The following is a 23478-nucleotide window of genomic DNA, read 5'->3' as shown; positions in this document are numbered from 1 at the left end:
TGTTGCACTAGATTGCTAGGGCTACCACAACAAAAAAATCATAGACTGGGTGGCTCAAACAAGAAAAATTTATTATCCCGTGGTTCCGGAGGCTGGAAGTCCAAGATCAAGGTGTCATTGGGGTTGTCTCCTCTGAGGCCTATTTCTCGGCTTGCAGATGGGCCACCCTCTTGTTGCCTCTTCCCTTGGCCTTGCCTCTGCGCTCAGCTGTCTGGTGTCTCATTGTATGTCCTCATCTCCTCTTCTTGGAAGGACACCGGTCAGTTTGGATTAAGGACCCCCCCCCCCCCCAACAGCCTCGTTTTCACTCTGTTAGCTCCGCAACAGCCCTGTGTCATACACGGTCACACTCTGAGGCACAGAGGTTAGGGCTGCACTATAGGAAGTTTGAGGACCCAGTTCCGTCCCTGACATCAGTGCTTACGGATTTGCCCAACACCCTGTAGCTATGTGAAAACAAAGGCATGAGGCTCCAGGTTCTAGGTCGGGAATCTGGAAGTGTTGTCTAGAGAACCGATGCCAGGCTGTACGCGTGGGCCAGTCCCTTTCAGCGCCTGAGCTGGGGATGTTGCATTCGGGGGCAAAAGCATGCGCAGACATAGAGCAGCCCTGTGGCACGTAGACGCAACCTCGGGAACACACATGCTGCTTCCCCGGGGGTGGGGCTGGGGGGGCAGCACTCCTGCAGGGTCTGTGCCTAGAGCGTTTGCAGAGTTCGCAGAATGATGGATGATTTTGTCCGGACTCGGGGCGCCATGCCTTGCAGGGTGTTCTCCGGAGCCTGTCACCGCTCCCTGCCTCAGCCCAGCAAACCCCTAAGGCACCTTGGATTTGAAAGCCCGTGCGGCCCGCCTGTCAGCCACTGCTGATGCAATGGTGTATAATTCAACAGTAATTTGTATTCCGTGCAGGTCTGAGCAAAGCTATAAAGTGCTCTTGAGAGCTAAATGCTGCCGAGGCATCTGATCTCCGCAAAGGAAGGGCTTGGTAGACATCGGCTTCCTGGGATGCAGACCCCGGAGCTGGAGGAGGAGGGATCCTCTTTCTGTTTGCCGATCTGCTTCTTTATGGTTTTAAAGATCGGAGAGGGGCTCTCGGGGGAGTGGCTGAGGGAGGACTCGGGCTGCTGCTCAGATGTCCCGACCCCTGACGACCCCTGACACACACGCCCACAGGGGCACGGCTGCCGCCTCTGCTCTGCAGCAGGCTGGTGGACCCGGGTCCAAACGGAGGCCCTTTGGCCATGAAGCAACAAGGGAATGGACGTGCCTGGTCTAGGGATACACAGACGTCCTGTCTCATTCCTGGGAACAGAAAATTGTCATGCAGATGGATTTCCTGCCCTAGAAACATGCAGAAATGATACTCCAGTGACGTTTCGGGCACCACTTGGTCACATAAGGGATGGGTGTTTGGGAAGATGCCTGTGCACACAATATCTAACTGCCCTGAGTTCCTGCGAGAACCTTCTCGAGGGCCTTGGTTTCCTGGCTGACGGCTTCTTGAATTAGGAAGAGCATCTCTGCTGCCAGATCTGAGGCCTCAGTGTTGATGCTGTTTCTACTCAGGGTCCATCCACATGGCTTCTCTGACAATCCCTGAAGGGGGTGGAGACACGTGTCCCTCCCGGGCCTGCCCCTGCCCCCACCCCGACCCCGTGTGTTCTCATCCAGCGACAACCACGCAGGAGGCTCTGCTCACACCTCACACACCTGCCGTCCATCCATGCTCAGGAGTGGGCCGAGCAGGGGGTTAACACCAGAACTCTGGATCCTGCCTCTAAAATTATTGAACTTCAAGGTGGGACTGGGGTGAGACCATTACTGGGCTGCTAACAGATTATGTGCATCTTGGTGACATCTCAGGCTGGCCGAAGGGTTAGCTGCCCCCAGAGCTATGCAACCCCAGCCTGGCAGGTCTCCACATGAGCCACACATTCCGGGCATCCGTGTGGCCCTCCTCACCGGGTGAGGGCACGATGGTTAATTTAATTTATAAGCAGGGATCTGTCAGTCCCTGTGGCAGTACCACCAGTGGGGGCCAGAGTGGAGGGAAGGACATGAAGGAACCTGCAAGGGTCACTGATCTGTCCCCCGTAGCCCAGGACTTTCCAGATTCAGGATGAAAATCCCACGTTCCAGGGCCACGCTCCCACCCCCACCGCCAACTGCCAGGCAAACGGGAATGGATGGTCCCCTTACCAGGGAGGCAAGATGTTGAAAGAATAAAGAAATCAGGAGCCTCAGGGAATTGGGGTTGGTGGGGAAAGTGCTGGAAACCTGTGTTTAGCCAGGGATATACCCTGACCATTCTGTGTTGCTGGAGGGTTGGGGACACGTAATTACATAGCATAGGAGATCACATCACGTCACATAATGTCACATAGTCTGGTGATGTAATGCCGTAGTGGGGGCGTCTCCAGCCAGAGAAGATGGTGAGGTCACCCAGAGTGTGCTACATGGGACGAGAGCTTGGGAACAAGTCTGCAAAGAGGAAAGGAGAGTGAGAAGCGGGTGCAGGAGATGCAGCGGGACAGAGGCGGCACAGAGCTGGGATCAAGGGGCAGCTCGGAAGCCGGAATCCGGGGGAGGAGAGAGCAAGCAGGGGGAGGTCGTCAAACAGCGGAGAGACTGGAATTCGGGAGGGTTGGTCGGGGGATGGGACACTGGAACCCAATATTTGGCAACCTGGGAAGCGCTAATTAGAGATGGCAGCGAAGAGGAGGAGGCGGACGGGGAAGCTGTGCGTGCTGTGGGCACGGGAGCCGGCAGGCCGGCGTGGAAACCGTCTCCCTGCCCAGCCCCGCTCGAGCCTCAGCTGTGCCTGCGGCGGAAGGGCCGGGTGATGGGGCAGGCAGCAGCCCGGGAGCCCTGTAGGCCCTGGCCTCTTCCAGCCAGGGGCACAGATCGGTGTGACCAGGGCGCGGCTGTGGGTTGCAGGGTGACCGCATGGTCGTGAGTCCCGAAGAGCTTCCGGTGGGAGCGCCATCAAAGGAGGCAGGTGGCGTGTCTGAACACCCAGAAGGAAGCATTATGTTTGCTTAGTTCCCTCCACCCGTGGGCCATCCTTCCCCCGCCGGGTGCGGCTCACAAACAGGGACACTAGAGGGGCCTCGAGGCCACCGTTCTTTTGGAGCCGGAGGATCTCACCGCACAGGCTGTCTGCTGCGGCTCCATGGGGTGGTGCCGTCTCTTCTCGGCTGGACTTGCTGGGCTCCGAGGCCCTGCGACGGAGGGTCCTGGCGCGGAGAGGGGCCGTTAGATTTTCCCACCCAGCTGACTGGTGGCGCTGGCTGCCTGGAGGCCAGGGCTGAGCCGAAGTCTGACGCCCCTTCCAGGACCAGCGGCACTGAGAGCTGAGACTGATGAGCGTTTTCTGCCAAAGGCACAGACTTGGAACCAGGGGAACAGCCGTCAGACTTTGCCATCCAAAGCTTAGGCCCTGTAATGGCGTACCTTGTGGTCCCCTTGCGAACAGACAAGCCCGGTGCTTTTCAAAACTGTTGAAATCACTGGGCCCCTTTCTTCAAATGAAATTTCACACGGACACAGATCAAAGCAGGGCTCTTCTGGCCAAAGAGACAAAGAGAGGGCTGGAACCTCTTCTCCCTCCACCAGGGACAGCCCCTGAGACAGCAGCTGGAAAGCCACTGGGGAGGCATATATTAGAAGGAGACTGGGGAGGCTCTCTGGGAGGGTGACCTTTGAGGAGTCAAGGTGAGAATGAAGCCAGATAAGGAGGCAGTGTCTACTCGGGTAAGGAGTGTGGGTCTTGTACTGAGTTGATGGGAGGGTTGTAAGCAGGGGCGAGAATTCTGATCTGATTAAATCTTTTAAATATCACGGGCTACTCTATGGGGGCAAGAACAGAAGGCAGGTTAGCAGGGACTTGTTACAGCGGCTCACGTGGGACGCTGAACTAGGCTGGGACAGTGAACATCTGGGAACCTAGAAGCACAGGGACGGTGGTGCATGGGTATGCCTTCTCATCTCTGCACAGAGGCCTGGGATTGGGGCTGGGCATGGAAGCTGAAGGAGGGCTGCTCCCCAGACCCGGGGAGGACCCCTGCAGAACCGTCTTTCCCTTGGGAAACCTGCCCCGGCCCAGCCTGATTGTCTCGTCAGAGGGTTGACACTTAGCATCGACTATGGGCTAGCCTTCCTCCTTTCCCTGTGACTGCTGGTTGGGGGACGGCCCTCCCCGCCCCCCGCTCCGTCCCCAGTCCGGTGTTCCTTTCACTTTACCCTCAACTCTTCATTTAGGTATGTATGTTTCATAGCCCTACCAAGATGGTAAGCTTTTAAAAAACAAAACAAAACAAAACAAAACAAAACTTTTTATCTCAGGGTACCTGGGTGGCTCAGATGGTTAAGCATCTGCCTTTGGCTCAGGTCATGATCCTGGGGTCCTAGGATGGAGCCCCACATCGGGCTCCCTGCTCCTTGGGGAGCCTGCTTCTCCCTCTATCTCTGCCTCTCTCTGTGTGTCTCTTATGAATAAATAAGATAAAAAAATACATTCTTAGAAAAATATTTTAATTTTAGATTTATTTCAAGATTTTAAGAGTGGGGATCATATCTTACTCTCCTTTTTATCTTCCTAGCATCTAGTGTAAACCTAGAAGTCCCATAAATGCTGGCTGATGAACTGTTTTGTGTCATGGAGCCACTGTTCTGTGTCACAGGGATTTCCCCCCTCTCCTCCCCACACCTGACCTGACGTCACTTCGGCCGGGACGGCCATATGGGGACTATGCCTGCCTCCCTGGCCTGGATTACACCTGTCACTTCTCATAGCCAGGTCTGGAGCTCAAAGCAGAGCCTTGCTCCAGGAGGGAAGGTTAGAGAAGGCTTGGGCAGAGCTCTTTTCCCTTAACTGCTAGATTCTGGCAGCGGCTAGTCTTGGAATCTGATTGGAATTAGGCCCAAAGCCCAAGCCATGGGGGGAGTTACTAAGAAGAGGTGACTATGCATTGTTCCTTGAACCCTCACATAGGTCTCAGTAAGTGCTCATGGAGAATAACCTGACGGATCCTGAACTGGCCGCAGAGGCTGCAGCCTGCTGCTGTCCGGGAGCGGAGGACCTCACACTGTACTCTGGGCGAAGGAGAGGAGGCCACTGTCCTTCAGCTGAGAGACGGTTTCCACAGAGGCTCCCAGCATCTGTGTTAGCTCCCCCCAGAGAGGCCCAGAGAGCTGTGGTGGCGGCAGCGGGTTGGGGGCGTTCTGTACCCATGGACCCTCGGAGATCCACCATGTGCCTGCATAGATCTGTGTGTGTGTGTGTGTGTGTGTCTCTCTCTCTTTTTTTTTAAGATTTATTTAAAAGAGGGGCAGTGAGCATGAGCAGGGGGAGGGGCAGAGGCAGCAGGAGAGAGAGAATCCCAAGCAGACTCCATGCTGAGTGTGGAACCCAACATGGGGCTCGATCCTAAAACCCCAAGACCACAACCTGAGCCAAAATCAAGAGCTGGCCGCTGCACCAACGGAGCCACCCAGGCACCCCTGCCTATTTTATTTCTAATTATTAATACACATTTTCAAGTTTGAATTGGTAAGTGTGGAAGTATGTAAATGGCTCGGTCCTCTATCATAACAGAAAAACAGCAGCGTTATGTGGAAACTAACAGCACGTGGCCCAACTCTTCCCTCTTAGTCACACACAACTTCCAAACAGGGAGCTTAAATGACTGGCTCAAAGGGCCAGCTTTCCGGAGAGCCCCAGTTTTCCCCCATCGAGGGGGAATATTGACAAGAGCTAACAAACAGAAATTTTACAAGGTTCCAAAGTCACAGGACAACCATCAGGAAGTTAAGGCAGGAAGATCCCCAATTAATCCTATTAACATAACACAACAAGACATATGCTGTCAACAAGCTGGGCCATGTCCCGTTGGTAATTAGGTCCACACGGACCTCATCTTTTTTACTCTCAATTAATCAACCACATCTTTTCTGTCCTGTCCCCTCTACTTGCAGAGCACACCATTAAAGTAGTAGAGAGCGAGCTTTTGCAGCTAGGGGCAACTTGGGAAGATCAAAAGTTCTGGAGGTCAACCTTCACCCCCAGAACAAATCACTGGATTTAATCAGGAGGATAGAGCAGCTTTGGATGGGAAGAAATGTCTCCATTTTTTAAAAGCCAAACGTATTGGAGAGCAAGGAAGCCGTGATCTCTTCACGCTATTCTCCTCTCTCTGAATATTGCCAGATATCAATCTCGTTTGCAGGTGGCTCGTACCTGGGTCTTCTCATCTTTCTACTCAAGAGAATTGAAAATGCTGTCAACCTCACTTCTCTCTGTCTTTTTCTCTCTCCCTCTCTCCCTCCCCTCCTCCCCGCTTTTCCTCTCCCTTACCCCAACCTTTGTTCCCTCACTCGCCCTCCAGGAACCTTCTGCATCATTTCACTGTGCACCTGTGTGGCCGGAATCAACTTCGAGCTGTCACGCTACCCGCGCTACCTGTATGGACTCCCCGATGACATCAGCCACGGCTACGGATGGTCCATGTTCTGTGCGTGGGGGGGCCTGGGCCTCACACTCATCTCGGGGTTCTTCTGTACCTTGGCCCCTTCTGTCCAACCTGTCCCGAGGACCAACTGCCCTAAATCCAGACCCGAGAACGGGACAGTGTGCTAAAAAAAAAACCCATACCTATATATATATATATATAAATATATATATAATATACATATATAAAACAAAACTAACTCAAGAGGATGCCATCAGGCACCCACATCTCGCCGGACTTTGTGTCACCTCATCACCGGGATGGGGAAAGCATTCCCATCACGTGGCTCTTCCATCCCTTCTTGACTCTTGGCTCCATGGTTTCTTGAAGACAGAATGAACATCACCCCCCTGTGATAGCGTCCAATCCCCGTCCCCCACGAGGATGGGGTGGTGGGCCGAGAAGGGACATGTCGCCAGGGGTCCGAAGCAGCCCGGATGTAGAGAAGGAGATGCCGTCCATCGGGCCAGCAGGGAGGCACCACCCCAGCACCGACCGCATCGCAGAGAAAGAAAGCCCGTAGTTCATAGAAGGTAACCAGATCTTCGAGGCCATGTGCAGAACCACTTCTCCAGATCTTCCTGTTCGGATTCCCTTCCTGGCCCACCAGCGACACACAAGAAGTGCAAGAGAAAACAGACCGAGAAGGACATTTTCTCTTTGCTGCCAAACTTTCGGACCAAGTTCTAGAGGTGGGAAGGGGGCGAGAGCAACATGCTGAGAGGCAAGGTCCTCGTCAATAAAAGGACACTTCCGTGGATGCTCAGAAAACCCAGTCTTACCCCCAGCTGCCTTACACCAGTCAAACAAGAGGCCGCCCTGCCCCTGCCCCCCCGACCCCACCTTCCGTCCTGCACGGGCAGACTGGAGCCTTGGAGTAACGCTGTGATGTGTGCGTGTGTGTGCGTGTGTGTGTGTGTGTGTGTGTGTGTGTGTGTGTGTGATGACTTCTGGTGGTTTCCTTTTCTCCTTTGCACCTTTTAAAATGGAAATACTGCATCATGACTGTTGTCTCCATCCTTTGTGGTGGTTTCGCGGCCTGGGGCGGAGGCCTGAGACCGAGGGAGTTAAATAACGAAGGGGCAAGCCCACGCGGGGGCCCGTTCTGTAGTTTCAGATCCCTGGAGTGTGTGCGTGTGGTGGACGTTCTCTGAGTGTGGGATTTTAGCGTTTGTGTTGCATTTTTCTATTATTTGTTGTGTGCAGCTGAAATTCCCCGAGGGCAGAACCGAGAACCAACCCACTGGGTCTCAGAGGGCCCTGTGGTCCTTCACGTCAGAGTTCTGGGATGCCGCAGGATTTAGTCCTCTAAATCTGGAAGTTCAAGACAAAGCTGGGCACAAAAGCCATGAGAGAAGAGAGGGAGCACGGTGCAGGCGGGAGAAGGAACGTTTCCTCTGTGGCTGTCGTATACAAGTATGTATACCAAACCAAACCAGACCTTCACTCCCCATCGTGGAAGCTGTCCTTTGTCACTGGACATCTACCCCTCTCCTAGGGGCGACCTCTGTACAGATGAAAGGAAATGGGTCACGTGCAGAGAGAGCATCTCCATGTCCCATGGGCTCGAGTTTGTATGATATTGTGTAAATTAATGGAGAACTCTCGACTCTTCCCATCTTCTTCCTTTTCCTCTTGATATTCAAGGCCATGCATCCCCAAATAGCCGTCTTAGTGGCTAGCCCCCAAGACAGGGGTGGCAGAAGTCCCACCCAGTGTCTCAGGCTCATTTGAGCAAACCGGCCCTGCAGGTGCTGGCGAACCACAAAGCCAGCCAGAGTCATGGAAGCTGTAGGGACGAGCGTCCGCTGGGAAGAGTGGGCAGGAGCCCCTGACAGTCCCCTCGGAGACCCCGCGGGGGCTGTGCAGCCCTGGGGAGGCCAAGAGTGAATCCCCGAGCTGCACAGTCACGGGTCAGCCATGTAGCTGAGAAATCAGTTGCTTCAGAACTAAGTGTGCTTCGGGCACTTTGCCAACAACAGCTCAACAGCCTTCCTCTCCTTCCCGTGCAAGCACCTGTTTCATCCACCTGTCTTCTGATCTATCTTCCTATCAGCCCCACCTTTCCTCACCTGCTAACCACCTCTCCCCCTTCTATCCACCAGGCTAGGAGTCCTACCTGTCTCCTCATCTGCTGTGTGTGCGTGCGTGTGTGCGTGTATGTATGTGTGTGTAATTCACATCCAGATAGGACATCCCACGTGCATGAGTGGCCTGAGTGTGGGTCTCTATATATGTGTAGCTCTCCGGTGCATTTTCTGTGTGTTTGTACCAATATAACCTGGACGTAGGTGTGGGTTTACTACTCAAGGCTTCCTTCCGGGCGGCGCTGGTCAGCTTCTGTAGAAGGTCTCCTGTGTGCGTGCCCCGTGTGTGGGTGTGCCGAGAGAGGGGGGTGGGCTATGGAGCAGAAGATGCTATTACCTTCCGATGGGGCTTCTAAGGATTTTTAAAATAAGGGATTTATTCTATGAGAAGAGAAACCCTTTTCAGGAAAAGCCAGTTTTTCTATTGTATATGAAATTTTAAAACACTTTTTTTCTTGAAAGGTTAGAATTCCCCCTTGGAGGCATACAAGGGCTTGAGAACCAGTGAGAAGCATCCCACACTGAGAGGCCTCGTATCTTCCTTCCATGTGTCTTGAGTGGGCTCTGCCCAGCAGGGAGAGACAGGTGTCCACCAGCATCTGTTTGGGGACAGAGGGCTTGTCTGCGACCAGACCCAAACTCCAGCTGTTTCCCAGCAGGAAAACAGGGAAAGAATTTCTAAAAGGAGCAACTTGCTATCATTCAAACTTTTCTTAAGTAGCCCTGTTTGAAGATACTGCCTCACTGCCCTGTGACTATTTATACCTTCTTTTTTTAATCCCATGCTTGCCATAAATGGATCAGCCACTCTTTCCAGCCCTCATCTTTATGATCGACCCTTAATACTGCTTATTGTGCCCCTTCACAACCTTCCTGAAATATTAAGAGATGCCTAAGAAAGAAGTCAACCACTTGGCTTATGTCACCATCAGGAGAGCAGGAGCCTTGAGCTACGGCTTTGATAGTGAGGCCGGACAGGAACAGATCCCCTCTGAGGTCTGATTCTGCTTGGGGCCAGTGAGAGGCCTGAGCCAGTGGTCAGGATGGAAGCCCCGTACAGAGGGCAAGTCCTTGCCCGGCTGAACTCGATCCCTCCAACACGGGGATCCAGGTTAAGACCCCCCCACCACCACCACCTGAAGCAGTGGCCTGGCTGAGGAAGGAGGAAGGGAGTGGGGAGGGAGAAGGAAGAGGAGGCCTCTGCCAACTTCGCCTCAAAGTAGAACCCAACCCTTGGATAGGATTTAGGGTTAACAGCCTCATTAAAGCCCCAGCCCTGACCTTGGGTCAAGTTCAAATTCTTTACAGGTGTGCATGCAAGGTCCCTGATCTTGGATGTATTTTGAGCTCCATGCGAGTCCGCCTTAAGCATGGGGCTCATTTCAGCTTTCATTGCCTTCCTTACCCTAGGAGACTGGGGATTTAGGAAAGTGGAATGTCCACTTGGAAGGAGGTCCTATTTCTTTCTCCCCGTTGTGGGAGCTTTGTTTCCTCCACATTTCCTCTTCCTCTCCTTCCACTCATTTCCACTTTCCTTCTGCATTAACTTAAAATAGCTGCTCAGTGAAAAGAGTTCAGGCATTTGTCTCCAGAGGGGCTCATCCTCTCTTTCCAGGCAGCCCCCCTTCCTCATCTGTGGTGGCTGTAGGCTCCAAAAGGAGGTCAGTAGCTTCCTGGCATGGAAATATTACAAATAAAAAATTTAAATGTGCCTCTTCCAGCTTCAATCCTCCTGAAAGCCTCAGCCTTTGAATAACTACATCTTTTCAGCATCAGGGATCACAGAGTCAGGAAGACTCAGCATCTCCACCAAATCAGGACAGAGCCTTTCTTGATCACCTGTCCATACGCAGCACCCTGAGCCCATTCTGGCATCTTCTCTTGTTGGGGGCAAGTGGTTCCACCTCACAGTGCTTGCCTCTCTTTTGATGAGGGAAGACACATTATCCTGGAACTCTTGAGTACGGGCCCTACCTCGTAGCAGTCATCCACAGTCAAGAGAAGAGGTCTACAGTGAACCAGCATAGTTGCTCTGATTGAATGGGGGATGAGATTAGATCCCTAAAACTGCCCACCTCAGTCAGACTGAAATCAGGTACCTGGAGGTATTGACTCTGGCTTATTCTGGGAGCGTTAATTAACTGATTTTCAAGTGTCTGAGGGGAAAGAGTGGGAAGACATACACTCTGTTCATCTTTGCTGTGGTTTGTGCGGGTCGCTTGGTTGATTCTCGCGGCTAAAGGGAAGCTGCCTTTCCTGAAAATGTTCCTCCTGCTCAGGGGTCAACCATCCCAGCGGACAAATCAAGCCCTTTGAAGGGAGCTATGATGAGTCATAGGGACAGGTGATTTCCCCATATTTAGAAATCACTGGTGCATCCCAGCCGGGTTGCCTGCTCTGCTGTCTTCTAGGTGGTATCCGACAGAGTAAGGGGACAGGCTTTTAAACAAACCCACGGGAGTTGATAGACACAAAAGCTTCTGGTGTCTCTCAAAGCAGTCAGCTTGGTGGGCTGTATCTGCACTCTTCCCATTGATGCCTCCATGGTGCAAAATATTTCTTAAACATTATTGTTAGTCCCTAGATGACATTATTATTGGCTTTCGGATTACTTTTTCTGAATAATAGAAAATTAGAAAAATTAAGTACAAAATTAAAAAAAGACTAAAGGATCGTAATTCCATCACTCAGGGGCATCCTGATGGTCAACAGCCCCAGCAACTTCCACAGTCAGTGGTTGTCTTGGGCTGGAAGTCGGGGCTAGGAGTGGAGTCCCAGACTGCAGAACCACACTGGTCTGCATGGACTTGACCATGACCCTGTGTTCATAGCAGAAGGAGCACAGGGCTCTGAGTCCCCAAAGACCACAAAGAGACTTTTTGAAAAAAAAAAGTCCAGTGCCAGAGCATAGGGATGGGCAGAATAGAATGAAGAGATTCCTTGGGATTTTTTTTTTTTCATTTTCTCCTTTTTTTTTTTTTTGAGTGTTATCTCAATCTAATTATAGGTGTAAGAGCACAGAAGCCAGAGTAACTCACTAAGCTATGCTCTATAGCACAGCTACTGTAAAGTCCACGTCAGCTTTGCACTAAAATGATTGGTGACTCTGGGTGCTGGGTCTTCTCCATACTTGAACTTCCTCATCCACAAAATGAGGATAGTGATAACACTTTACCTCATGGTATGTTAAGGGTGACAAAGAAATTGCAAAGTGATTTGCAAACATGATGTGTCACGTGAATTCTCCACCAGTCAAAGGATCCTGCAGCAGCAGAGGCCCTGGCCATGTGGAACCTTCCGTGGGGTGTCTGGGCCTCACCGCTGAGAGGACAAGTGAGAGTGAGCAGTCACCTTGGCCGCCAAACAGGACTGTCCCTATCCAGCTTCAGCACGTGGGATTCTGTTCTATCATTCGGGTCCCTCCCAGAGGTTGGCTCCTCAATTTACCCATCTCAGGCTTCCGTCCTTTGGTCCAAAGCCAGTTTTGCAAAGGGCACTCTTAATCCTTCTTGATTATTCCCAGAGGTCATGGCATGAGTAAACCCTATGAAGCAAATAGCATATATGATCTAAAACAGTTAACTATTAAACAAGGGTCAATGCCTTTTTTTTTTCTTTCCCGCAAACACCGATCTGTAGCTATACGGGCCCTCCTAGGGGGAGCAGATCAGGCTCGGAAACATTTTAATGGTCTTTTAAGTTTAAGATGGGAGCACGTTTCAAAGAACTGGTATCTTCTATCTCTTGTCAGTTGGTGAAGCAGGTGGCTTCATCAAAAGCATCTGGGTTCTCTCATAGGGAGTCCTTCGGGTGGTGCATTCACTAGGAGATGTTCTGGGAGTAATCCTGTTGGGGGAAAACTGAACCATAGGTTCTAGACAAGAACATATTTCTAAAAGGGTCTGCATGCTTTCTGCTTTGCCGAGGATCCCGTTTCAATGTGTCGATGAGAACTTCTCTGAGGGAAGTCCAAGTCCTCACTCACTGTAGGGATAGAGCCCGACCAGGAATGGGGGGACTACCCAACTATAGGAGGTGTGGTTGACTGTTGAAAATGGACTGTAAGCATGTGGGGTGCACAGCAGTAGCTCAGACCTGGCCTCACTTTGACAGATGCTGACTTCAGCCATCGCAATCCCATTCTTCATTTCCAAGGATGGGGCGTTGCTCCTTGGGGAGCTCTCTGTGTCCCCCTCTCCCATCTCCCATGATTCCCTCTGGCCAAACCTTTCCCTTCCTTGGTCACCTGGAGACCCTGTTGAGCCTGAATGTGTCAGTGTGTCTGTGTCGTTGTGGATGTAATGGTGCCTTTCCCGTAAGGAGCTCTCATCATTCAGACTCCTTTCCCACTTCCACCCATGGTGTGACTGTTGTAGATCCAAGACTATGTGTAAAAATGTACAAATAAAAGTGAAAAATGAAAATAAGGGGGAGGGAATTGAGGCTGAACAAATGTATTGATGTAGCCCTCAGTTTTTGGAGGACTCACGCAGACTGCCCTAAAATCCTGACTCCGGGTGGGATTTGAAGGGAGGGAAGCTATTGGCACAGGAGTTTGTTGTGTGTGTGTGTTACGTTTTTTTGTTTTATTTTTTTCTGATTGTTTCTCTGACAGTCACTAGTGTCTGCCTCTGTTCTAAAGCTTTTTGCCTTTAAAGTAAAAATATATTTTCCAGAAAGTAAAAGCAAGTCATCAAAGTCTGAAGGGTAAAGGTCATCGTGAAGGTCAACACAAAGACCTGATCCTGGGTTCCTGTTCAGAGCTTTGTCACTGGCTCACTCGGAGCCTCAGGCGAGTCTCGTTACCTCACTGTCTCTCTGCATCCTCTCAGCCAAACAGGGAGCAGGGGGCTCCCGGGGCTCCTGGGGACACCACATCTCCTTGGCCATTCTGCTGCTATTCTTAGAGGCTTCAGCCCACGCAGGGGTGCACTTCCCACCTGAAGACCCATTTGGAGAGTTGTACCCCCTGGTCCTCTTGCCCCTCTCATGCCTCAGAAAGTAACCTCAAGCTATCAGCCAGTTTGTGCTCCAGTCCAAAGCCTTTGATCTACTTTTTTGTTCTCAGATGCCTTTTCCCACCCTCTTTGCCATTCTCATTTTACTGTCCTTACTGACAATTTTGCCAGCTGGGGTAGGAGAAGAGTCTCAAGGGAGACAGTGCCTGTGCATTACTTTTTCATCTATGACTCTCTCTACAGACATGGCTTGCGGGGGTCAGAGACAGGGGGGCTGGCTAGGAGACGCCTCCAGATCAGAATGAAGCAAGCACCGGTGGGTGGTGGGGTAAGGGCAGTGGGCAGCGGGTGTGAGTTGCCTGTGAGGTAAGATCGAGAAAACTCTTGGAAGGAGAAATGGCAGAGGCACCAGAGCATCCTCAGCCCAGCAGTGGAGACAGATCCCCGAAAGGCAGGGTACCCTGAAGTAAGCGAATGGGTAATCCCAGAGCATAAGGAGCTGTCTCCCCTACGACTGAGAAGATGAGAGACCCTAGGGGGGTGGGGCGAGGGGTTCGCACCAAGCTTTACCTAACCCTCCCATCCATGGCGCCTTCCATCCAAACCCCCCTCCTTTCTGACAGTCCACAGTGATCACCACTCACTCTGGGACTAGTTTCAGGAAGACAATTTAGATCAGTGCTGTCCAACGGAGAGAGAATGTGAACCATCAATGCAATTTTTAATATCCTAGTAGCCCCCCTTTTAAAGGTCTAGATAAAACAGGTGAAATTAATTTTGGCACCTGTTTCAACCCAACATATCAAAAATACTATATTAACATGGAATCAATATTTAAAAAATCACCGAAATATTTCGCATCCATGGCCTTTTCATGACGTCTTTGAAATCCAATATGAGTTTTATTCTTAGAAAACATTGCAGTTTGGACCAGCCACATCTCCAGTGCTCAACAACCACACGTGACAGCCGGCTACCATATTGGACAACAAGGATTTAGACTCTTTGTTTAAGAGGCTGAGTCGGACCCCATCCCCCGGACCCCCTCCCCCATACATCACTCATACCTCCCAGCTGACAGTGGCCAGAGGTTGGTCTTAGCTGAGAGTAGAAAGCACAGAGGGGGCAGCTGGGTGCTATCCTGGCCCCTGAAATTGCTCCTCACCTGCTTAGTTGGAGGAGAGGACCATGATTGTCAAATACATGTCCCGTCTGTCCCACAGGGTGACAGCACTGCCCCTGGGCGTGGTGCAGGTGACTTATTGAAGTTCGAGAGGCCAGAGCAGGTCAATTTCTTCAGCTATGGGAGTATCAATTTATCCCTTATGCCCAAGTCCTGTATCTGACAGTGGAGAGGGAGGCCAGCCAGGCCCCCTTGTTCATGTCAAGAATAATGATTGCATTTTGTCATCTAGTCCCAGTCACCTGCTAATAACATCTCACCAATATTGGGAGGCGTTTTTTTTCAATCCCTTGATTTCCTTACATTTGTATCTTAGAGTCAAGTGCTAAAAGGAGATGTGCTGGAGAGAGCAGTGACCACAGGCGAGTCTGGGTTTTCTGGGAGGTCGTGGTAACGGATTCTGTCCCTTGCACTGGGACTCAGCCCACCATTGCCTATCTGTCCTCGCTGACTAGAGACCTTCCTTAGATGTGAAGAAACCTCTTTTCTTTGGGGGTGGGGATGGATGGGGAAGAAGACAGGTTGCAAGATCTTAGCACAGAGAACAGAATAAATGCAAGCAAGCAACCCCTGGGCATTCTCAAAACATTTCAAAGAGCCGGTATGACAAGATATAACTCACTTAAAATAGAACATTCTGAGCCCTATGTGACCAAGCAAAAGAATATGAGCCGATTCGGTGAGTATGTTTTATACATGTGGTCATTAGACAGGGACCATAGCTGACAAAACTCTTGAACACCTGGAGTGTTTATGGTCCATCAGATTATTGCTTGGTTAATATAAATTTATATGAATTTACCTTTAATTTGCATAGAGCTTTCTGATTGGTTAGACAAGGAGTGGTGTGTATTGCAGGATTCCAACACCGCCTCTGCCCTGGGAGGTAGCAATTCCTGTGGTTATTGGTGCTAAAATAAGATTAAATATTATGTTAACTCGTTCTGATACGATGTGAATAAATGTGTTGTTTAATCTTAACAAGAATGCTACATCTTATCAGATCTATTGTACTGTCTGTTCCTTCTCATAATTAATTAATTACAGGAAAGGTGATCCAAACCAGATCTTGAAACTATTTGTGCTATTCAGAGAGGTGAATTTAACAGGGAAATGGGAGGGGGGAATGAAAAGGGAAATTGCCAGGTTCCTGTGGTTTTCCAAGGACTGAGGAAGCAGACAGCACTTGGGGACTTAAACTGACACCGACCGCATCTTGCAATTTTCTTTTTCAAATTGGCAGAAATAGTGTCTTTCCATCGGTTGAAGAAAAAAAAAAGTGTCTGGTAATAATTAAATGACTTGTTCATGGAAAAAATAAAAATAAATAATCTGTCAGTTGTGGAATGTAAACTGATTAAACAATTAAATAAAGAAGATCATGTTGTGTGTTTTAAGTAATTGTGTCTGCTTGGGGGGAGGGGGTGAGGCTGCCGTGTTTGGTAAAGAGCCATATTTTCCCCTCAGGTTTTGTGTAGAAAAAAAAAAAAAAAAGAACAGCTCTTATATAGATAACAGATTGAAGATGAATCCTAGAGGAAATAGACCGTAAACATTTCATGCATGTGTAAGCCAAAGGTACGTGCTTTCAGAGTTGGGTGATAGCGGGTAATGGAGAGCAGTTCAGAAGAGAAAGAAACTCTTGTTCTTTTTCTCCTATTGTTGGCTTTACTAACTTTTTGGAAAAAACTCTGTAAGATGCTGGAATTACTGGTTCCACTCTAACCACTAAGCCTCTTTCCCAGCTATCATCGAGGAGAGAAATTTCTCTCTCTCAGTCCTGTCCCTCACTTAGAATCACAGTTCCCATCTGCCTATGTGCCCATGTGCTGGCTCCTGCCAGGGTAGGACAGCTCAGGAAGAAGACAGTGGGAGGCACGTGCATGTTAAAGGGCATTACGTGTCAGTCGACATCGCTAGTTTTAAGCAAAAGAAACTGACTCCATCTGGTGCAAGGGGAAAAGTCATTTACTGAAAAGCACAGGTAGCTGGAAGCCCATAGCACCAGCAGAAGGAAGCAGCTAGAGAGCCAGAATCACACCCCAGGCTAACTTGGACCCCCACCGATGCTGCTGTTGGACTCCCGGAGACCCTGTGGGGCTGCCTCTGCCGCCGCCTTCTCCACCATGAATTCCCGGGTCCCTCCTTCAGATCAGAATCCCAGGTGAGCACGCCATCTGAGGGGTTCTGGAAAACAGGCCGAGAGCGTCTTATTTCTCTCTCCGGTCATAAGCTCCGCCTCCCACCAAGATCAGACAATTCTCCAGACACAGGAAGAGGCATAGGATGCTGGGCAGACAAAAGGGGGAAGTGTCCATCAGAGGTGGGATCCCTGAGGGAGATGAAGGATCCGTAAATGAGAGGTACATTGCTGCGTCTTCATGGTAGCATCTGAAGAGTGGCCGGTGTGGGGGTGGGGGGGTCATGTGTCCGATCTCCTGATGGTCATTAGCGCCATGGCTGACGGCCTCTGTCGAAAGCTGTGCCCAGTGCTGGACATTGTACACGAAGACCTGCGTAGATTTGATCTGAAAAAGGAACACAAATATCGGCAGTGGAATTTGAAAAGGAGAAAAAGAACAAAAATCATCACCATCATCTTAGGGGTCATGGAAATAAGCAGTAAGATGTTTTAAAAGTAAGGACAGGTCAAAGGTGAGTGCCCTTAAGGAATAACACGGAGGACACTGGGAGCTGGAGAGGAGAAAAGAGTTGGGGAAGTCGGAGGGGGAGACGAACCATGAGAGACTGTGGACTCTGAGAAACCATCTGAGGGTCTGGGAGGGGGTGGGGCTGGGGGAGCCTGGTGGTGGGTATTGTGGAGAGCAGGGATTGCATGGAGCACTGGGTGTGGTGCATAATCGATGAATCTTGGAACACTGAAAAAAAATTTTTTTAAAAAGGTAAGTGCCTTACAGAATGGGGCAGCGGGAACATTACAAGTAGAGAAAAACTTGAGGAAATGGGAGGCTGGAATCCTAAGGAATCCCTCGCTTCCTCGGTAGACGTGGTCCTTGAAAGAGAGAGAGAATGGAAACCCCACTCATGTTAAGAAATGACCCATGTCTTTCAGCCGTTGTAAAGTGGAGACTTTACTAGCTACTGTTTCCTCCCGGGGGCTGGGGATTGGGATGATGCTCCCATTGGTGACCTGAGGGGTCAGTGGAGATGCCAGTGGCTTCGTGAGGCGCAGTTTCCGGATGTCCCGGAGACAGCCCAGGGCAAACCATAGACACACGAACTGTCTGGTTCTCCTTTTTCCAATGAAGCACAACTTTGATTTCTGTATCTGATGAATTATGCGGTCCCTTGGGTTTATGGGAAACACACCTACTCCCTCCCACCCCAGCACCTGTGCCTCCAGGCTCTAAAGCCCCCCCAGGGAGAGCTGCTGTGTAACTGGAGAAAGGCAGCTCCGGGAACTGCGACCAAGTCCACCAAATCTTCAGGGTGGTCCATGGAGGGATGCTGTCCTCCAGAAAGCCATCCTTTCCTGAATGTCCATCCTGCTGGGTCCCTCCCCGCCGGAACCCCATGGCACCATGCTATGTCTCTGTCATGGCCCTTGGCACTTCTGGATGAAATTGGTGTTTTTCTTGGGATCTCCTCAGGACCTGGGTTTTCTTGAAGAGCAGGGATTCTGACTTAACTCATCCTCATCACCTGGTCGGTAGTAAGTGCTCAGTAAATACAGATCTGGACCAAACTGTAAGTCTTCCCCAACCATGCACCCAAGTTGGCCCTCAACACTGGTGTCAAGTTCTTCTCTAAGTGTCAGCAGATTCCTCAAGTCCACCGTCAGATTGAGTGATTTGCTGGAAGGGCTCACCGAACTCAGAAAACCTGCTACACTCAGGGTGACGGTCTACAGCACTGAAAGGACACCGATTAAAATCAGCAAAGGGAAAGGTGCATAGGGCTGAGCTCAAGAGAGACTGGACGCAAGCTTCCAGTAGTCTCCTCCCAGTGGATTTATACAGATGCCACTTCATTTTCCCAGCACTGCAGTGTGACGAAAGGAATATCGCTGGCCAGGGAAGCTCACCCAAGCCTCATGTCCAGGGCCTTGGGGGAGGTCAGCTGTGTCGGCGTTGAGCGCTCATACAGCTAACCTTAGCTGCTCAGCTTCCAGCCCCTCCTGAAGGTCAGACGGACCCCCTGGGGACAAGGCCTTCACTGTAAATCACAGTGTCAGCATAAATTATCTAGCATGGCCCAAAGTAAACCAGGTAAGCCAAGGCACACTTACCAAGCAGGATGTTGGTGGGCCTGGAGGTGATCTCCCAGAAGCCAGTCAAAGGCCCTTCTTTGGAATGCCCAAGGTTTGGGCCACCCAGACCCGCAGCGTCAACCCTTCAGTGCACACACACTAAGGTCTGTGATAAGCTAAATCCCCCAAGACACGGTTCTTCTCCGTGTTAGTAGAGCTCCTCTCCGGGTATTCTAGGTTTCTTCTTCATCCCCTTCACCCTCTACAGACAAGCCTGACCCTGCCCTTCGCAGGTCACCTGCTGAAGCTCTTTGTCCATGGTCTCTTGCCCATCCCAGCTCCTCAAACAGCTCCTTGCCCCCTTCACTGGGTGCTGGGATGGGGGGGTGGGGTGGTTAGGGGAGGGAGCACAGGTGCTTGAGTCTCTGAATGGATCTGGATTCAAATCTCTCTACATATAAGGTGTGTCACATGGCCTCAGCTGGTGTGCTGGTATGGACGAGGCTGGTGGGCACTCCAGTGCCTACCTCCCAGACCGCTTCAGAAAGTGAAAGAGAGAACTGTAGGAGATGCCTGGCCCAGAGCCGTTAACTGTCAGCTGCCCTGCCCCCCCGCTGTTCAGGCTCCACATCCTACCCCCTAAGGAAGGCTTTCTGAACTGAGATTTGTGCAGTGTTACAGGCCCACACATACCCCACTCAGTCACCACACCAAAAGCCCGAGCACAGGGAAAACACTGGTGGCTTCAGTGCAAATACATTCAACCACCATTTATTCAGTATGACCCCCTACACAGGAAGACAGTTTTGTGCAATAAAATTATCCCTTGAAATATTTTTAACTCAGGAGAGGAGCGAAATCTGGGATCAAAAATACTCTTTCCCTTTGCGGAGGACTTCCCTTCCTAGGAGTGGGAGGAATGCTCTAGAACCTTGCCACTCCCATCAGCGTCACCTGGGATCTTGCTAGAAATGCAGAATCTGCCATTTAACCCCAGACCCACTGAATCAGACTCTGCATTTTAACATGCTCTCCAGGCAATTTGGATGCCTGGCTCTGGAACGTTCGCTTACCTAGCTACATGATGTGAGGGTTGTTTTCAACACTTCTGTTAGTATCTTTTATCTAGGCTAGAGACCGCAGGAGGATTCCAAGAGACAATGAAAAATATTTGTCCCAGTCTGACGTTTCAAGCCACATTGGAACAGGTATTGTTTTAAACTAATGCCCCAAGAAAGATCCTTGCTGCTGGCTTTAATCCTGGTTTTTAGGGTAAGCACCCAGGGAGCAAGGCCACGTAATTCGGTTTTGTTCTCCCAGCGGGCAGGTGTCAGGCAACACGAACGCCATAGCAGCTGGGGTAGAGCAGGTGTGCGTGAGCCCACAAGGTTTTCAGCCACTGTGGGAACGCAGGCGTGGGGTAGCCCGAGGGGGAGGCTTATGCTCTTCCCTCTTACCAAGAAAGCCGGACCGTGAGACCAAGTAGATCTGAAGAAAGAGGATTAGAAGCCTATCAAATGGGGATTAGAAGCCCATCCCCCTGATGTTCCTTCTTTTGTGTTCTTTGTGAGCTAGACAGCAAAGACTTACTTCATGATAGTGTAATTTACAGGAGCCGGACTACTGGCGTTCAAGTTTGGAACCACCTACTGATGGTATAACCTCTGGCAAGGCTCTTAGCCACTGCGTGCCTCGATCTTTCCCTCAACAAATGAGGATAGTAGTGATACCTACCTTGTACGGTTGTTGTGAGGTAAAAATGGCTTAACATTAGCCATGTGTTTTAAAACAGTGCTTGACATATTAGTAGGTACTATCTATGGATTTATGATTACATCATTTCAGATTTTAAATGGCTTAGGTGAAGTCCCACTGGCTAATGAGACCTGAGAAGAAGATGTGGCCGTGGGGCTCCCTGTGAGGACAGAGCTATGGGAAAGAGTGGTGGTGGCAGGGGATTTCTGCAGCATGTTCCCGTGCAGGGGGACAGTGGGTGTGTAAGGGAATGGGAAGGCCTGCCTCATGGACAGCTGACCGCATCTCCGGCATGCCCATTGCCCTTCCCCGATGTTTCCCCAGATATAACTCTCCATATTGACGATTCTCATGATAGGATCTTCCTCAGGCTGTGATATTGACAAGCCACTCCTCATACTTCGTCTCCCCACTGCCCAACTTCTTAGATGTTGGACCAACCAAGTAAACTGGAGATTCCTTTCATTCCCTGCAGTCCTGAGAATAAACCACCGAGATGGACAGGCCTTCAAAGATATTTTTGAATGGGGTTAGCGGATCTGCTCCTGAGGATCCTGGGCCAGCAAAGGTTCTCCCCATCTGTCCCAGGCCACAGGCCTCTTCCCCGCAGGTGGTGTGATTCCAGTGCCATGAACTCAGAGATCACAGGGCAGCTTAGTAGTTTAAAACACTTGGGGACATCACGACCAGTCTCAGATTTTATATGCAGTCATCAGTGACCTTCTCAGGATCTCATTCACAAGGAGGATCTTCTCTGAGAAGAAAAAAAGGAACGTTTCAAGAAACATCAGGGTATCAGCATTCAATGAGGACACAAAGCTTTTTCTGTTCTGTGTACCCCTTCCCTCCAAAGGAATCTCTGAAGTTGGTTTTCTTAATCTTTCCAACAGTCTCCAAATTCCTTAGGTGTTTACCACCATAATTGGTGGTTTGAATAACCTGATAAATGTTCTAAAATTGTAGGCCTGAAAAGATAATTATCTCTGAGGTTCATAGACTAGAACACGAATATGTTGGGAACAACAACAACAACAAAAAAACACAACTTTGATAATCTGTATCTACAAGGTGAATGGAAGAATCCCCAGAAGGTACTGCTTTGGAATATGAAATCATGTCTATGCAAAGCAGTTCTCATTAATTCTGAACCAAATGGTCATAAAACCAAAATGGCCTTCAGGAAGTACTCTAGCTATCCAAGCTTAAGAATTTGGTTTCTGGCCCCCAGAGGTCTGCCTTTTAATATAACTTTTAAATGCTGAAGGATTGAGCTCCATCTACACTAAAATTAGGACTAAGCAAAAATAAAATCTATCCTTAGCTATTTTGAAGGCCGAGTGTGGATTCATCTTGTTAAATATTGCATATCCTGGCATACGCATTTTCTTCTAGAATAACGCAATTCCTCTGATACCAAGGAGTATTCTGAAACCAATAGGCACAATGGCTTTTTGCCATGGTAAAGGAAAAAATTTGATATGCCATCGTAGCCACACTAAAACTTCAATTAGAGGAACCAAAGGATTCTTACCTTAAAAAAAATTTTTTTTCCCCATTGGAGAAAGTAAGATGCACACAAGGAGGAGGAGACCAGAAGTGGGAGGAGGGGCACTGCATTCCACCACCCAAAGAAGGTAATTGCCAATAACATTTTGACGTATTTTCCTTCTAGCTGTTATTTTTTAAACCCTAGTAAGCATGCTGGTTATGCAGCACAAACAATATACCATCTTATAAGGATCAAAAGCACACTCTTCCTCGCACTAAAGCTGTGACCTTCAATGTTTCATCATATCTTCTTCCTGCAACATCAAAATGCTTAGGCTTGAAATGAGGCCAGACTCCAAGCACCAGTCCCAGACTCGATCTGGAAACCATCTCAGTTTTCAGACCTTCACATTTCCTTCAAGTGCAGGACAGGGAAGCTCTGCTCTTAATTTTGCTCCTTTTTATCCCTTGATAATTAGCACAGTTGTTCTGCCAATCGCTAAGCTACTAGTTGGCTTCTCCTCCATAATTTAACAGATTGTCTTATTAGAACTACCTGAACTTAAAGTGTTACTTTTCCTGCTGATAGCCTTTGGAAGGATTATATACAGAATATTCTCTCTTGGCCTGTTATGTCCCTCATTTCTCTTCCCTTCCTCCTTCAATACCTCTCGCTCTCTCCTCCTCTCCCTCCCCTGCTTTCTCTGTCTGCATGCATACACACTACAGAGTCCCACGAGTAGATCAGACCAGAAGTAAGCCTGAATACATAGCTAGAAGATGGGGGAAAGCAGTTGAGAAGAACAACTAGGGCATAGAGGGTTGGATGTGCATTCAGAGTTTCTGCATATTTTTGTACAAAATGACTAAAATGCAAATAGTATCCTCCAGATTTGTGCAGTGTACAACCTGGACAACATGTACGGTGACCCAGTGATGTAATACCAAGGCTTCAGATCTTAGCCTAAATAACAGAAAGGCCTTCTCTCCTGAGCACCTAATCGAAAGAGAGTCCTTCGCAGTACTGCTTCTTTGCGACCACTAATTTGTTGCATCTACACCCCCATATTCACCGCAGCACTGTTCACAATAGCCAAGATGTGGAAACAACCCAAGTGTCCATCCGTGGGTGAATGTGGGCTTACATATCAAAGGAATATTAGTCAGTCTTTAAAAGAAGGAAATCCTTTCGAAGGATTCGCCACGACATGGATGAATCCAGAGGACGTCACGCTGAGTGAAATAAGCCAGGTACTGGACAGGGGCTGCGCGATCCCACTAATGTG

At 49.8% G+C, this 23478-nt stretch overlaps 1 protein-coding gene across 1 annotated transcript in view; it reads left to right on the top strand.

Moving 5' to 3' along the window:
* TMEM178B (transmembrane protein 178B) overlaps positions 1-6642 on the top strand; it is a 326761-nt gene extending 320119 nt beyond the window's left edge. Inside the window, exon 4 of the mRNA XM_059396261.1 lies at positions 6389-6642. Within this exon, the coding sequence (XP_059252244.1) occupies positions 6389-6639 (251 nt within the window). The 3' untranslated portion in view covers positions 6640-6642. The remainder of the gene's footprint in view (positions 1-6388) is intronic.
* Positions 6643-23478: the final 16836 nt, after the last annotated feature.

Source organism: Mustela nigripes, chromosome 4 (genome assembly GCF_022355385.1).
Source record: "Mustela nigripes isolate SB6536 chromosome 4, MUSNIG.SB6536, whole genome shotgun sequence".
Lineage (NCBI taxonomy): Eukaryota > Metazoa > Chordata > Mammalia > Carnivora > Mustelidae > Mustela > Mustela nigripes.
The sequence above is the reverse complement of the archived record's forward strand: the minus strand, read 5'-3'. Positions and strand labels throughout refer to the sequence as shown.